The following is a 17,734-nucleotide window of genomic DNA, read 5'->3' as shown; positions in this document are numbered from 1 at the left end:
GAAATTGGGATGGCAAATTTTAAGATAATCCCTACTTATAATTTGATTGTATTTGATAGTGTCAATTTTGATGTGCCATGTTTTTTAGTATGCTTAAATTGAGTATTACCTACAACATCGTAGCTGAATATGAGAAGGGTACATTTGGAGTGTAGCTTGAAAATAGGATGGCGAAACTCAAGATTATCCCTACTTATATTTGAATGTTTTTATGGTGTCAATTTTGCTGTGCCGATTTTTTTATTATGCTAAAAATGAGTCTTACCTACAACACCGTAGCTGAACATAGGGAAGGGGACATTTTTAATGTAGGTAGAAATACGTATGGCAAAACTTAAGATAAACCCTACTTAAAATTGAATGTTTATCAATGGTGTCAATTTTAAATTGCTGATTTTTAGTGAGCTAAAAATGAGTCTTACCTACAACATTGTAGCTGAATATGAGGAAGGTACATTTGGAGTGTAGCTTGAAAATAGGATGGCGAAACTAAAGATTATCCCTACTAATAATTGGATGTTTGTAAAAGTGTTGACGTTAGATTGTCGTTTTTTTTAACTATGCTAAACATGAGTCTTACCTACAACACCGTAGCTGAACATGAGGAAGGGGACATTTGGAGAGTAGGTGGAAATAAAGATGGCGAAACTTGAAGTGACAGCTCCCAAAATACATACAACCCTTAATAGATTAATCATATTTCGTTAAAATAAATTTTAAAACATTTAGAATTCATAGGGAAAGCGAATGAAATAAAAGGGAAGGGAGAAAGAAAGAGAGAGAGAGAGAGAGAGAGAAAAAAAAGAGAGAAAGAGAAAGAAAGAGAAAAAACGAGAGAAAGAGAAAGAAAGAAGTAAATTAGAAAATCACAAAACCTTTCTTACTCTCAAATTATCTTTCAAGATTTTGAAAACTTACAAAAGTTTGTTTATGTTATTTTATTCAAATAGTTCCATTTCCTAAAAAAGACAGACACAAAACACTTATAGAGTAGCCTCGCTACTAAAAATACCTGGTTCCAAATTTGTTGGTGAGTCCTGAGGCAATAGGGCCAACCAGCATAATTACACCAGCCAATATACTACCAACCTAAAAATATAATATTAGTTAGTTTGACATTGGAGCGGGGGGGGGGGTAGTGAAAGTCTAAACCATGCCATAATTAGAGACATTAAAAAGTACCTATTGCCGATCTGTCATATGGTAAGGGGAATGCCTTAACCAAAAATAGGCACAACTTATTACCATGCATTAAAATTGTAAAAAATGTTGGTTTCAGAAATTGCGAAATTGCTCAGTGACCTTATAAAATGCAGGGATCTAAAGGGATAAGACAATGGCCGATAATTGATGCATATCCCTAAAGATGATACACAAAATCACCCCTTCTGTAGATTACTATTAGTGGTTTTAACGTATGGATGGACGCTCTATATAATGACCCAACCAATAAAAATTTAGTATGAGTCCCATGAGTTATTAAGCCAACGATTAAGAAAACGTTATTAAAATACTTTGGAGACTATTGTAATAAACTTCGACTTCAAACTTTGCATGCTGATTCCTATAACAGTTAGGTACGACTTAGCAAGCGCAGCAACTCTATAATCGTTACCAGAAAGTCCTTATGTCCATTTAAAACATGCTGATTTTTTTTGACAACAAATTTTTGAATGTTAAAATTATCAAATTCATTTCTGATTTTTTTAATACTGATTCCTATTACAACAAGGTATAGTGTTATAAGCGAAGAAACTCTATAATCAAGTCCTAAAAATGTCAGCATGTCCTTTAACAGTAACATGTATTTAATCAGTTTTGCAACAAATTTACTTACAATTTTGAATAGACATATGCATTAATATTTAGTTTATTCAGTTCTGACACACTACAAGTGTTATTGTTTGTTTGTCATTCCATTTCAGAGCTTTGCTTTTATGGATGTTGTTATTCTTGTTTTTATTAGCTTTGCTTCTACAAAATGAAAGTAATGCAACCCATACACAAATTTTTAATTAGAAATGGGTCATAAAAATTAGTTTTTTAACATCAGCTAAAAATTAACCTCCAAAACTTCAAAATTAAATAAACAACTTAAAACTAGCAGCAGCGCCCCTAGTCTCTAAGTCAGACGCGTGCATATAGATTTTCGGGGGGGGGGGGGATTGCTAATGTTCTTTGTGTAGAGGGGTTTTTTGTACCTCGCTTCTATAATAGTATATACAAACGCCAACCCTAGCCACCCCCCCCCCCCCTAAAAAAATACTTTGTTTAGAACAAAAGAGCAAAACTGCGCAAAAACATTCAAAATAAAGCAATTTTTTAAAATTAAATATTTATGGGTCCATTCGTTTTATAAATCTTAATTGTCTTATAAATTAATTTAGGTTAGTTACTTTAGTTTTATAATTTCTTTCTTTTAAAAGAAATCTTTTATATAAAATAATACATTAATTCTTTTTAGCTAATTAGTAGCATTCATGTTCAAATAAGCGTTACGTTGAAAAACAATAGATTAGGATAATAGATGTAGAATATACTTGAATATTATGACAGGGGAAAAATTTAGGTTACTGTTTCTCCTATTATATATTAGTCAGTTTGTTTATCCAGTAGGAGGAGAGGGAAGATGAATACAAATACCCTAGATTGAAATTCTAGTGGCGCAGCTGTAATCTATAATAGATATTTATCGCATCGTGTCTTAGACAGCCCCGAGGGGCCGACAGCCCCGGTGACCCAATCTAGTATTAATTTCATGATTTTTATTTTCATATTCATGGAAAATTGTCTGTATTACGAAGCTAAACATTATTTTTAAGTTTTGCTGAGAACTGGTTCTTATCTAGCGGATATAAATCGGTTTCGTAGCCATACTGAAATGAAAATCCACAACTAGTTTTAATAAATCTTACCAAAGAGATGAGACCCTTTCCTTCTCCGAAATGCTCCATCAACGCGTTGAGTAGGATACCGTAGGAATACGCGATACCATCCAATACCATGTTGCACAGGAAGCTGGCTGAAAAAGCACAAACATTATTATTGGTTACGTGGTTTCCCTTAAAGTGGCTTGTCGAGCATAGAAACTCTCCCTACCTTATTTGGAAATAAATTGAAAAGAAGGGGGAGGGGGTGGGAAGTTACATTAAGTAAAGGCTAGGGGCAAGGTTTTAGCATCGCAGGTATAGGCCATGCAATGAGCTCCCCACAGGGGCTAGGCATACAGAAAATAAAACTATCTCATAACCCCACCCCCCATTATTTTTATGGGGTTTTCTATGCTCGCAAAGCACTTTAAGAGAAATCACCGATAAAAGCAAATACTGCATCTAAATAAAAGTTAAACTGCTGTTTAATTTTAAAAATATCATTCTTTTGAAAATTTTTGTATACAAGACAAATATGAAAAACTTATTGTCAAGCTCTTACTAAACTTACCTGCGACAACCACCCAGCCCCAGCCACCATCTGGGGGCGTCCTAACTCCCTCCTCCGGCTGTTTCCTACATATCATATAACATAAACAAATATCCAGTAAGATCTTGATAACGGCAGTACTTATAATTTTAAGGAAAGTATTAGTTAAGGGTAGGTTTGTGGCAATTAAGCGAAGACGATGGTAAAAGTATCCCCTTTTCTATTAAATAATTTTTAAAAAAATTAAATAATTTTTATATGAGTGATTAAATATACAGAGTAAATTAGTGTTAATCCAATTCCCATTATATAAAGTAGTAAGGGTTTTTTCTGTCTGAAGCTTTAGATTTAAACAACTACTGAACCACATAATTTCTACATTTTAGGGAAGCTTTACATAGAATAGCTTATTTATATTGGAGACTTGGGATGGTTTTAGGCTATTTCCAAATCTTCGAATACAAAGCCTATAGATGATAGGGGCGCAGCTACAAGTAAGGAATAAAGGGGTATAGTCTCTTTCGTGGCAACGCCTTTAAAGGGGCGTTTCGTCGTATTCTCACAGTAGCTTTCCCCCTATATATAGCCCCTGCGGGACCAATTAACTAACCTTGCGGGGTAATCACCTAACCCAACTTACCTATCAAAAGGTACTGTGAAAATACGACGAAACGCCCCTTAAGATACCCGAATAAAGCTCACAGTTTTATTTCTTTGGGGACAGTACTATCAATTAAAATTAAAAGCCAATTAAATGTTTTTTTTTGACAGCGCAGTGACTCTTAAACTATGGTTTGTCTGTCTATTTGATTATGTTATTTCCTTGAAACAGAATCATTTGTCCTCGTAGCAACTGGCGGTACCAACTTTTCCTCCTCTGTCGCCTAAAATAAAATAAATGTATAAGTATATAATATACTAGCGGCTACACTTAAGTAGGGGGGTGAAAAGTCGACCTCATCCCATTTTCAATTTGCGTTTCAAAAGAGTAAAAAATATTTTTTTTTTTTTTTTTGGGGGGGGGGAGGGGGCTGAAGACTCCCTTCCCCAAAAAAGTTTAAAACCTTCCCAGGACCTATAAGAAACTTCACTGTAAAGGAGAACAATATCGGTTCAGCGGTTAGCGAGATTCTTCGGGACAGACAAAAACGCTTACTACTTTATATAATAGGATATGTATAATCTAGACAACTAACTGGCCAGTTTTGGAGATCCTTAACGTCTATTAGCAAATTTCATTCAGTTCGTTTGTAGGGACTCGGCTGTGTTTATATTTCTGACGCAATTAGCTGATTTCAAAGACCCAATACAAAGTAGGCACAGCATCTGCGCCCCGTGGGTAGAACTATATAAAACTGGTGCCCCCTCTATTCTTTTACTTTAATTTAAACAAAATAATATATTATTACGAGAATTATACAAAGCCCCCCCCCCCCATTCCCATACTTTTATCCTACCAAATTTTTTCTTTAAACAAATAAAATAGATGAAAACCTCCTCTGTTATTTCAATAAATAGAAGAAAATGATTAAATAAAATCTATCGACAATTTCTTTTAATAGAAAAGCTACTCTATAACTAACTTTGTCTGCCTGTCACTCAGTAAGCTACAAATGCCAGGGGAAACTTGATTTTCTCAGCTTCTATTTAAGATAGAGAGCTGTATTTCTTAGTAAATATTTTTAATAAGCGTCTAGTATATCTTTATCTTACAATAAAATAAAAAAAGTCATATATTTTTTTTTATTTAGAAAGTTGAGAAGAATTTGAAACAATTTTAGTATCCATGTACATGGGTTAATTTATTTCCATAAGTCTAATTTATTTCATTATTCTTGTTTGGACAAAAAGTGATTCAGCAATTTCCAGTGGTTTTGAGTTTTGACTAAAAAGTAGTTGCCAGATATTTTTCAGATCAAAGTGTACAAATAAGGTGTACATTGGACCTCCAATGTGTACATTTTTGGGGGGGAGGGGAAAAAGGGAGGGGGGAATGGGGAGAAGGGGATGGGGTACGAGGGGGATTTGCTATGCTATCCTAATAGGAATTACACTAGTGGCATCTAGGAGCTCTTAAGGGAGAAGAGGGAGTCAACCTCACACATTTAGTTGTAATTTTACAAATTACTACAAAAAATATAAATATTCAGTTAAACTTCAATGTTTATAACCAGAAATCGAGAACGGAAGCCAATTTTTGGGGGTAAAAAGTCCATTTTTGGAAGGAAAATTTCAATTTTTGTGTGTACACGTGTACATTTTTAAAAAAATGTTGAAAATGCGTACATCCTCATCGGTTTTGCCCAATGTGTACATTTGTAAAAAATCAGGTCAAAAATGCGTACATTACGCACAAAATGTGTACATCTGGCACCGTTGGACTCCCAAGCAGGCCAGAAGAAGGAGCATAGTTGCCAGATATTTTTCAGATCAAAGTGTACAAATAATGTGTACATTGGACCTCCAATGTGTACATTTTGGGGGGGAAGGGGGAAAAGGGAGGGGGGAATCGAGAGAAGGGGATGGGGAACGAGGGGGATTTGCTATGCTATCTTAATAGGAATTACACTAGTGGCATCTAGGAGCTCTTAAGGGAGAAGGGGGAGTCAACCTCACACTTTTAGTTGTAATTTTACAAGTTACTACAAAAAATATAAATATTCAGTTAAACTTCAATGTTTATAACCAGAAAATCGAGAAAGGAAGCCAATTTTTGGGGGTAAAAAGTCCATTTTTGGAAGGAAAATTTCAATTTTTGTGTGTACACGTGTACATTTTTTTTAAAATGTTGAAAATGCGTACATCCTCATCGGTTTTGCCCAATGTGTACATTTGTCAAAAATCAGGTCAAAAATGCGTACATTACGCACAAAATGTGTACATCTGGCACCGTTGCTAAAAACTCTAATGCATATAAAAATGATAAAAAATCCCCTACTAAGCTTTTTCGCTGTATATTGATAAGAAACAAGGATGACAGCATTCATGAGTAGCTAAGCACACAAAACAATTTGGATTGGAATACGGACTAGGTGATTTAAAGAGTAGATGTTTAAAGTAGGGTTGGGCCGGATACTTTTTTGGCCGGATACCGGATATCCGGCTGATTTCAAATGCCGGATATCCGGCCAACGCCGGATATCCGGCAAATATCCGGTTATTCGGCCAAATTACCGGATATCCGGCCGGATAACCGGCCAAATTACCAGATATTAAAGTAGTAAAAAAACTTATTCAGAAAAAATGTTCTTCTAGCTTCAATAATAAGAAAATTATAGCCATTTAAGATTTTAAAAAGCAGAGATTTTTGGTGTAAAGTATAAAAAATTATAGAGCCGGATATCCGGCCGGATAGTTTCAATATCCGGTATCCGGCCGGATATTGAAAATGGCCGGATATCCGGCCACACCGGATATCCGGCCCAACCCTAGTTTAAATCAAGAATAGATTTATTGGAAAGAAATCCCGAAACCATTCACATATATTCTTTTTAATGTGAATTTAGACCAACAGACCAACTAAACTAAATACTGGATGCTAATTGGTATATTAAATAGCAGCCAAGAAAATAACATTTCCCTCATAGCTTTACGGACGGACAGACGAAATGAATTATAGAGTAGCTTCGCTTCTAAAAAAATCTTTTAAATAGTACTACAAAGGCGAGATAAAGAAACATGTGGTTGCAGTGAAAAAAAAACAAGAACACTTTTTTTTGTACATATTACAAATAATTCCTTTAAAGGGGGGATGTGCTAATTTTATAAAGTAGTAAGGTTTTTTTTGCCTGGAGCTTAAGATTTCAATAACTACTGAACCAATTAAATTATCTCTTTTTCAGGGAAGCTTCACTTAGTTCCTGGGGTGGTTTGTGGCATTTTATTTTTAGAATGAATGGTTTTGGACTACTTCTATAGAGCCTACTTACCCCCATCGAATAAAGAGCACCTAGAGGCTATGGGCGTAACTGGTAGTTATATAAAAAGTAAAAACAAAAAAAATTAATCTTACATATTTAGGTCTATATTAGATTTGAGGCAAGTATCGTTAATGAGACTTTGAGAAAATATTTCATTTGAACTGGTGATGATTTAAAGCATTTAAAATATAGGGGAAATTTGAGGATGTACTGACGGACATACCCTTATTATAGAGTAGCTGCGCTACTGAAGATGAAATAAATAAAGATCATATTCCCCCTCAGAAATTTTGCTAGAAACACATGTGGACATTGTGCAGGTGGGCATTCACTTCCGCGTTATGTTTCATATTATTCAGCTAAGGAGAAGAATTACACTGGTACCCAAAGTTACACACATCTTTTTCGTTTGGTTAAAAACTTTAGGTAATGATTACAAATTTTGATTGGTTCGTTCCAAACTAGTAATGTTCTTTAATTTAAATTTACAGAATGGATAATTTTTAGATAAATATATTAATTTATCGTCCATTGCCTTTTTTTTACAAAACAAATAAACAAGGATGACAACATTCATAAGTAGCGAGGCACAAAGAAACCAAAGATAGACAAACCTACAAAGTTAGTTGTAGAGCATATAGTTGTAAATCAATAAAGCGAAAGAAAAAACCACGAAACCTTATTATATAAATGAATGTAAATGTCTTTGATAGCATGACAAACTGACAGACGGACCATGTAAGTTGATATACAGCATGATTGTTTATGGTATATGGAATCTTCCTTCAGCAACCTATCTCCAATAGCAGCCGAGAGAAAAATACACTTCTTCCTTTGTGTTACAGACCAAAGGATGGAGAAACAGACAAAGTTAATCATAGAGCAGCTTGTAAGAGAAGCAAAAGGTTAGGAAGAGTGTTGCTGTTTTAATAATATGCGGTTCTGATGATTTGATAATGTAATACAGTTGCGGAAGTGAGTGCACACTGAAATCTGAATAACTGTAATAAATATTTTCGCTCAGGGCTTTCAAGGATCATGGGTTTAAAAAGCCACTGCACCCACAACATAACAAGGATGACAACATCCATAAAAGCGAAGCTCTTAAACGATATGACAAAGTTTGAAATCGATATTCTAACATGCCTAAATTAACGAAAAAAGCTATCTGTTACGATGAAATTCTAACACGCTAAATTAACGAAAAAAATCTATTACGGACGGACTGACCGACCCTAATTATAGAAAAGCTTTGCTTTTAATAATTATAGAAAAGAAGCTTTTGAAAATATGAAGTTTACTAATTATCTAAGTTTAAGTTTGAAACGCTTTAAATTGGTTATAATTTTAAACAGTTCTATATCTTAAAAAGGTGTTTCAATATTTTTTTCCTTAATTCATTATACTTCAAATTCCAGGAATATAACTATTCATGAAATAGCATTTGCATGTTTGAATTTTAAAAAAAGTGAATGACCTTCAAGTCATGAACAGAGATATGTATTATATAGTACCTAAAGACAAAAATGTTTTCTATCCAACTTTTGAGCTCGTCAAACCATTATGTTAGCTTTAATTTGAAAGAAAGAGAAGGAAAGGAGGGGAGAGAAGAGTAGGAAAGAGGAAAGAAGGGAAGAGGTGAAAGGGGAAGAGGGGAGAAGGGAAAAGGAGAGAAGAAAAGGAAAGAGTAGGGAAAAGAAAGAGAAGATATGAGAACCGAAGGGAAAAGGAAAGGGGAGATGGGAAGGAAAGGAGAGAGAGAGAACTGAACAGAGAGCAGCGTTACCGACAGAAGAACAGACACCATCACTTGTAAAGTAGCTTCAACACAATAAAAATTTAATTTACAAATTATATTTAATTTTAATTTCTTAAAAATAAAAGGCAATACAGTAGGTGCTATTTCCCTATCCCTGACATTAGAAACTGGAAGAAAAATATCGCATTAGTTTATTGCATGATTTTTATTTATTTACTTTTATTAGTAGCGAAGCTACTCTATAATTTGAAATGTCCGTCTGTCCGTCCGTCTGACCGTCCGTCTGTCCGTCTGTCCGTCTTAGTTTGGGGGAAACGTAAATTTCTCGGCTCCTATAAAAGATAAAAGGCTGAAATTTTTTGACAACATTCCTATTATTAAGGAGCACAATTAACTATAAAACATCAATGGCGGTCGGACCGCTTTTTAGCAGGTTTTAGGCTATTTTTGTATTTTTCACATTTTTCTCCATATCTTTGGTGTTTATGGTCCGATTTCCAAAATTTTTTCAGTTAAAGATATCAAAATTGAATTTCCTGTCGATTTAAGAAAACAACTATGACGGTCAGACTGTCTTTAAGCAAGTTTTAGGCTATTTTTGTATTTTTCACATTTTCTTCCATACCTTTGGTGTTTATGGTCCGATTTCCAAATTTTTTTCAGTTTAAGACATCAAAATTGAATTTCCTGTCGATTTAAGAAAACAACTATGACGGTCAAACTGTCTTTAAGAAGGTTTTAGGCTATTTTTGAATTTTTCACATTTTATTCCATACCTATGGTGTTTATGGTCCGATTTCCAAAATTTTTTCAGTTAAAGATATCAAAATTAAATTTTCTATCATTTAAAGAAAACAACTATGACGGTCAGAATTGCCTTTTTTCAGGTTTTTGGCTATTTTTATATTTTTTACATTTTTCCTCATATCTTTGGTGTTTATGGTCCGTTTTTTTTTAATTTTTGTAGTTAAACATATCAAAATTAAATTTCCCGTTGTTTTGAGCATCCACTATGTAATTTACTTTAACCATCAGTCAGTTTATCATAGTACTGAAATATAAATATTAAGAAATTAAAAACAAATGTTGAAAAGGTTTCGTGATTTTTTCCTAATATACATGCTTTTGACAACTAATATCTAAATTCTTATTTAATTGTTTGTGCTTCGCTACTTATGGATGTTGTCATCCTTGTTTATTTATAAATTGTTTATAAATAAATATAGATAAACAAGGATGACAACATCCATAAGTAGCGAAGCACAAAATTTTGTGGATGGGACTGACGGTCATTGTTGTTTTCATCAAACGACGGGAAATTTAATTTTGATATCTTTAACTGAAAAAATTTTGAAAATCGATTAATAAACACCAAAGATATGGGGGAAAATGTAAAAAATATAAAAATAGCCAAAAACCTGCAAAAAGGCAGTCTGACCGTCATTGTTGATTTCTTCAAATGACTGGAAATTTAATTTGATATCTTTAACTGAAAAAATTTTGAAAATCGGTCCATAAACACCAAAGATATGGGGGAAAATGTAAAAAATATAAAAATAGCCAAAAACCTGCAAAAAGGCACTCTGACCGTCATTGTTGTTTTCTTCAAACGATGGGAAATTTGATTTTGATATCTTTAACTGAAAAAAGTTTGAAAATCGGACCATAAACACCAAAGATATGGGGGAAAATGTAAAAAATATAAAAATAGCCAAAAACCTGCAAAAAGGCAGTCTGACCGTCATTGTTGGTTCTCCAAACGACGGAAAATTTAATTTTGATATAACTAACTGAAAAAATTTTGAAAATCGGACCATAAACACCAAAGATATAAGGAAAAATGTGGAAAATAAAAAAATAGCCTAAAACCTGCTGAAAAGCCGTCCGACCGCCATTGACGTTTTATAGTTAATTGTGCTCCTTAATGATGGGAATGTTGTCAAAAAATTTCAGCTTTTTATCTTTTATAGGAGCTGAGTAAATCCCATTTCCCCCATAGCGTTACGGACTGACGGACTGACGGACTGACGGACTGACGGACTGACTGACTGACTGACGGACGGACAAAGTGAATTATAGAGTAGCTTCGCTACTAATAAATACAGCAACATTGATTTTGTTAAGTATATATGCATTAATATGTATATATGCATTATATGTATATATGCATTAATATATTTATAAATTGATTATTATTCTATTGGAGTCTTTAATCCCAAAAATGTAATATTTATTATTCACATCCAATTATAAACAGTTTTCCGCGAATAGAAAAATGAATTCAAAGGATCTATTTCTATTTCTTTGGTCTCGAAGGCCCGGGCCAATAAACCAGGGATTAATTACATGTCTTATTTTATTGTTCTTGGAAATCTATCTGTAATACATGATTTTTCAGTAAGGATCAGAACCGGTTCTGATCCAGCGGACATTATTGGGATTGGTAACTGTATAGAAAATATATGTTAGCACCTGATCAATAGCATATAATTCATGACAAATATTAAAAAACATTTCTTAATTTTATATCTGTAAAAGTTAACATAGATAAATTATTTATAATTTCAATCATAACCCGTAACTGTCATCGGGGATAAATTATGGGTTCTCGTTCCAAACTGCGTCATAACTAAAGATATTATAAAATGTACTTATTGCTGCAATTTCATATACGAGTCAACAATAGTAAGAGTATGAGGAATTCCTTGACCTAAAGAAGGTGCTCTTGTTATAGGGTAAAAATTATATATTTTATCAGGGAGGGAGGGGACATTTGACTACAAATTATACTAGTCCCAAAATTTGATCGGTTCTCGAAATGTACGAAATTAAAAAAAAAAATTTGTCAATTGTCATTAAACAGAAGGAAAATAATTATAAAATTATTTAGGTAAACAACATTGATAATTGTCTTATAAAACAAATAATAAAATACTAAAAAAAAATCTTTGAAAAACAAAGCTAATTACTTTGCCTTTGTCTTCTACATTGATGAAGATTGATTTTTTTTAAATGGAACGTTTAAGTTATAATTTTTAAAATCAACCAATATTGACAACAACCATGAAAGTTTCGACCCTAGAATCTAGGGGCTCTGTATTCAAAGGAGAAAAGTAGACTAAAACCATCCCTTGACAGATGTGAAGCTTATTTAATATAAATAAACCTTACTACTTCATACAATTGGATAAGAATGGACAACCAAAATTTAGCGCATATTAGTTATTTCTCGCATCTTATTATAAACAGCCCGTGCCTTCGGCACCTCGGGGCTAAAAAACTGGTTTTAATCTTATGATTGTACATTTTTATATTCGTAGAAAGCTGGATAAAATACGATGCTAGACATAGTTTTATCGTATGGATGAGAGCCGGTTCCTATCCACCGGATTCGAATGAATACGAGAAATCTTATTATTGAAAAGCTGCACTTTTAAAAAGTAGAATACTGGTAATCGAATAATAAATTTTCAACCCTATAGAATTTCTTTTGTTATCTTTCTATTCATTTTTAAAAGCAAAACTACTCTTTAATTAGTTTTTATACGATAGTATGTGATGGGCAATTGAGGATTTATTGATGTACCTCCAAAATAAATGATAGATAAAATTACAACCTTTTGGAGATTAAAAAATTGGTTGAAAGGTTTAGACACTGCTAGTTTTGCACCAAACTATTAAAATTCAATTCAAGTTTACAAAGTTTTTGTCCCAATAAATGATATAACGTGTTTAATGTTCCCTCCCTTCCTCTGGTTCTTTAGTAAATCTAAACCCGAAAGAATGGTCTAATTGTTATAAAACTTATTCTTATTAACATCAATGAGGAATCTTCACAAAAAATCTACACTCTATCTATAATAATAGCCAAGTAGTTCACAAAGACAAATTGGGTATTTTCTTCCAAATAACACTTTTTCACTAAAAAAATTGATCACTTAAAATTGATTGTAAATATATGTAAACACTAATATTATTAAACTAATTGATATGTTTTAATATGAATATCATCCAGTTATAACTAATTTATTGTTTGATTTGCCTTACGACTGACTAATTTCCATTCCAATCATTATCATAAACCATTTTTATCTGGTTTGTTATAGGGGGTTTATTCTAGTGTTAAATTAGTAGAATTTCAAAAAAGATATGAAGAAGGGAAAAATAATGTAAGAATAAAAAAAGAATTTTTTTTTTATTTGTTAACTAGTGGCTTTATTTTCAGCTTTAAACTATTGGGTGTTTTTTTAAGGTTGGGATAACCACACATTTAAATATTTTACAAGAAAAGGATCAGGTTTTTCACAGATCACACCCACATGTAAAAAAATCTTCCAAGAACCAATACTAATACTGTAAAAAGCTAATTAGTCATATGATTTCTTTAGAAACTAAGATCAAACAAACAAGTTGGGGGTGTTTTAAAATGGCCTTGATGTGGATCTAATCCTATTATATAATGTAGCAAGTTTTTTTTGTCTGTAGCTTAAGAGTTCGATATCTACTGAACCGAATGAGTTCTCCTTTTAAGTGAAGTTCCAAATAAATAACAGGATGGTTTTGGGCGATCTTATTTTTACAATTAGGTTTTAGGCTATTTTTCTATCCTTCCATACCATTTCAAATATAGAGTACTTAGATACTAGGGGCGCAACCACTAGTAATTCATAAATCAAATGGTAAAGACTCATCATATCTACAAATATTTAGGCCAAACTTTTATTTAATATAAAACTAACCTTTAGTTCTTTATTGTTCTCCGTATGGTTCTCTCCTGCTCCCATTTTAATTTATTTACTTTCTGAAATAAAATATGATTATTAATTTTTGTTCATAAATTTTAAAAAATGCTTATCTAGAATCATAAAATTTAATTTAGTGTGACAAATTGGATAATTATAGATAATAAACTGATTCAGATTTTAATAAATCAAATCTAGACCCTTTTTTGAATTGACCAATTTCTTCAAATGCTACAGCAGAATGATTGACATCCTTGACCTGTATTTGAATGCGGTTTCACTTTAGCTTGGCTTGAAATCTACTACTTGCCCATTCACGATCATATTCCTTTCTCTTTCAGGCAAACAAGAATGTAATTATTTTTAAAAGTAAACTGTCTTATTTTTACATAGAAATGAAAAACAGTTTTAATTAGTCTAATAAAATTTTAAAGATTAAATGTTATTCTTGACTTACTCTCAAAACTTTAATTTGGGCAAAACAATTTTAAATTCTTTAAATGTTATGAAGTTATTGCCTAGCTTTATATTAGAAATTCAAGACAAGACGCCCAGACACAATATGTAGTAGAAAACAATATTTATTAATTTTACTATGAACTTCTATAATCAATAAAGTTAGACATATTTTAATTACAAAATCTAATTTTTAAAGAAAATATATTTTTTATCCAATGACCTATTTTAAGACATAAATTCTTTTTATGCAACAAACTACTTGTGCTTGTGCTTCTTTAACTTTTCAGACATGAAAAATAAGGAGGTAGATACTAAGTTTTTTACATTATATACACAAATTTTGAAAGTTGAGACTTTACAAAGTCCCTTCACTCAAGGAAAAATCGTTCTTTTCCTCTTAACTTATAATTTCTAATTATTTCTATTATTGTTTTCCTCTAAAACTATTTCTATTTTTAACAAACTTATCTAGCTAAATCAGAGAAAAGAAGTTACTTGAAAAGTTGAAAGAAAAGCTACTTAAAAAATTTAGAAACATTTAAATTATTTATAACAGCCTACAAAAATGCACATTTAAACACTTTTACTTTTAGAATTAAAGAAAGAAGTTAGAATATTTTCAAAATTTAAATAAAATTATTAGATATATACTCTTCAAACTAAAGTAAATTGATGTTTGTTGAGTACAGAAAAAATATTCAAAAACAAACAATATAATTTTTTCCGAAGCGTTTGCAAGAAATAAATTTGTTGTAAAAGCATCTTGAGCCAAACAATGGAAAATTGTGAAAATTGTTTGATGTTATATTTTGTCTAAGAGTTTTACTAAAGTTATTTTCAATACAATCTCAGACTTAATCCCTATCTAATCTATGGGAAGTTTAGCAATAATAAGAACGTGTTCTCTTTTACATCAGATTAATAAGATGAAATATATCAATACTAAGTTTATATTTATTTTTGATCAGTTATCAGTAAATTCAAAGTATTAAGTCAAGGAAAATGTCCATATAATAATAAGGAAATATTTGCACCCATTTTAAACATTCCATTTGCTCTTTTGAACAAAAATGCATCTCAACATTAAATGCAGTTTCACATGCAAAAACAATTTTATCCATCAATTAACATACTTCAAAGTAGAAAGGTTTAATGGCTAAAAAGTAAAGTACAAGCAATTTTACATTGTTCCTAAATCCTATCTGATTTTTTTTTTCAGTGTGTGCATCAAAACATTTATAGCATAAATTTACCCAATTTAATAACAATGGACAGCCTACAATTTAATCTTGAATATTTTTCAGAATTATCCTCCTGAAATAATATTTGCGTTTTGATGTACTAGCTTATTTTACAGTATACACACACACACAATTTATCATGTGGTGGACCGTCGCACCATTAGTTGCGCGTCAATACCTAGAACCTGGAGGCCTGGCGTGCAGCTGCCAAACAGCTGTCAGCCAGCACGTCTTATATATGCAGCAGCATGTTTCTTTTGACGTTTGTCAAATGCATATTTCAGCGTTTTTCAAAGGCTTGGTTGTGTTACATAATTGCGCATTCAACATATGATGTGAGCTAAGCTAAATTTTTGGGGAGTTTTGAATTTTTCAGTTTTTGCTTCAAGTCAGGATATTTGATTAACGTCACTCTAATTTTAAATGACTTTTAATTGGTTATTATGTAACATTTGCATTATATTTACTTATTTGGGACTTATACTTAAAGATGTTTCAGTTCAAATGAATTAAAATAATGTTTTAAAAAATACCATTTTCAGACCTAAATAAGGTGTTTGATAGTTGTTCTCTTTTTGTAATTTTTTTATTTCTAAATCCTGTATAGATTGTTGAGATGTTATTTTGCCCGACCCCAAATATTTTTCCTTTGTTATAATTAGCAGCAAAACTTTTATAAAACATTTGCGCCTGTATGTTTAGATTTGCAATTCAAATTTTTGAGTTTGACAGCAGGCTTCTCTATAATTATGGTCTGTCCGTCAGGGTAAGTTAATAAAATTTTCATTTTCATCTTAAAAACTGTAAAAGATAGAGCTCTGATTTTTCTAGTTCAGATTCTTTTAACTATAGGCTATGTTTGAACATTTTACAAATGATCATGACTTCTTTTTTTTGCCTTTTTTATAATTGCGGTCTTTAATTGTTTTTAAAATAAGTTTCGCGCATTTTGACGGTGCAATTCTTATTTTTCTAAAAATACGCAATGTGAAAAAGAATTCAATTGGCGCATCGCCAATTCTTTCCCCCCTAAAACATTACTCAAGAATTTCCCCTAGGAAAAATTAAAACACAAAGACACAATTTAAAACACATGTACAAACCTAGGGAGGGAGAGGACATTGGGTTGTTTATTATACAAGTACCCAAAGTTTTATTATGATGTTTTCTTATTCGTTGGCTAATCAAACTTGGGGACTTTAATGAATTTTGATTGGTTGATTCATTTAGTTGAGTGTTTAAAAGTTTCAACTACTAATTGTTATTTACAGAATGGGTAAAATTAAATATTATTATTGGGGATGTACATCAATTTATCAGCCATTGTCTTATCCCTTTAGATTCCTGTGTACAATCATTAAATTCACCAATAAATGGAGTAAAATGTATTGAAATGTGTCAAGTAAGATCTTTAAAATGGCTAGAATGACAGAACTGATGATATAAGGGAAACTTATTATTTGTCGTGGACAGGTTTTTAGCTATTTCAAAGAGGTTATCTATCCCTTTATCTATGAACACACAAAACATAGAAACGCAAAAAATATATTTTTTGTTTTGAAAGATCCATATTGATTTAAACCAAAATTAATTTTCACCTAAAAGCAAATTCTAAATAAAATTTTATGCATTCTTCATAAATAAATATAATTAAAATCATTAATTAATGTTTAGCATTATTTCTTCATATTATATTTTAATTAATAAATTCTAAAAGTTGCGATTTATTTAAATTGTGTCTAATTGTTCTTGGAATTACTTTTTAAACTCAACATGATAAATCATATAAAAATGAAAATAATAGGAAGCAGGCAATTTTTAGAAAATACATAACAAAAAACTAAATCAGGTAAGCTAAATTATTTTTACATTGTGACGGAGTCCATACGAACGGAATACCCTAAGCATAGAGTAGCTGCTTTGCTTTAAAAAAAACTAGGACAAATTTTCCCCTTCTTTGACTCATTTTTAAGAGACATTCTTTATAATTTGTCCCTTCACATTCCGTAACGTTTTTTTTTGATATAGTTGCAAATTGACACAAAATCAAATCCTATCATGAAGCCAAAGATATTTGAGGTGGATTCTTAAAAAAATATGCCCCATTAATCGCTTAGTGGGGCAAAATTGTTTTCGTGAAAAATCCTCCAAAATTACATAAAAAATCTACAAAAATTAAATAAAATCTTATGT

At 31.7% G+C, this 17,734-nt stretch overlaps 1 protein-coding gene across 4 annotated transcripts in view; it reads right to left on the bottom strand.

Annotated features, from left to right (window-relative positions):
• The window catches only part of LOC145334722 (monocarboxylate transporter 14-like), a 43,773-nt gene extending 29,844 nt beyond the window's left edge, over positions 1 to 13,929 (bottom strand). For all 4 annotated transcript variants that reach the window (XM_080180308.1, XM_080180305.1, XM_080180306.1 and 1 more), the window contains exons 1-6: positions 13,839 to 13,929; positions 4,245 to 4,304; positions 3,442 to 3,508; positions 2,916 to 3,022; positions 1,013 to 1,089; positions 581 to 681 (exon numbers count right to left, since the gene is read on the bottom strand). In XM_080180308.1, coding sequence (XP_080036434.1) covers positions 581 to 681; positions 1,013 to 1,089; positions 2,916 to 3,022; positions 3,442 to 3,508; positions 4,245 to 4,304; positions 13,839 to 13,883 — 457 coding nt within the window. In that variant the 5' untranslated portion in view covers positions 13,884 to 13,929. The remainder of the gene's footprint in view (positions 1 to 580; positions 682 to 1,012; positions 1,090 to 2,915; positions 3,023 to 3,441; positions 3,509 to 4,244; positions 4,305 to 13,838) is intronic.
• Positions 13,930 to 17,734: the final 3,805 nt, after the last annotated feature.

This window comes from Acartia tonsa, chromosome 12 (assembly GCF_053477335.1).
Source record: "Acartia tonsa isolate MP-2025a chromosome 12, ASM5347733v1, whole genome shotgun sequence".
Classification (NCBI taxonomy): Eukaryota; Metazoa; Arthropoda; class Copepoda; order Calanoida; family Acartiidae; genus Acartia; species Acartia tonsa.
This window is presented reverse-complemented; position numbering and strand designations above follow the sequence as displayed.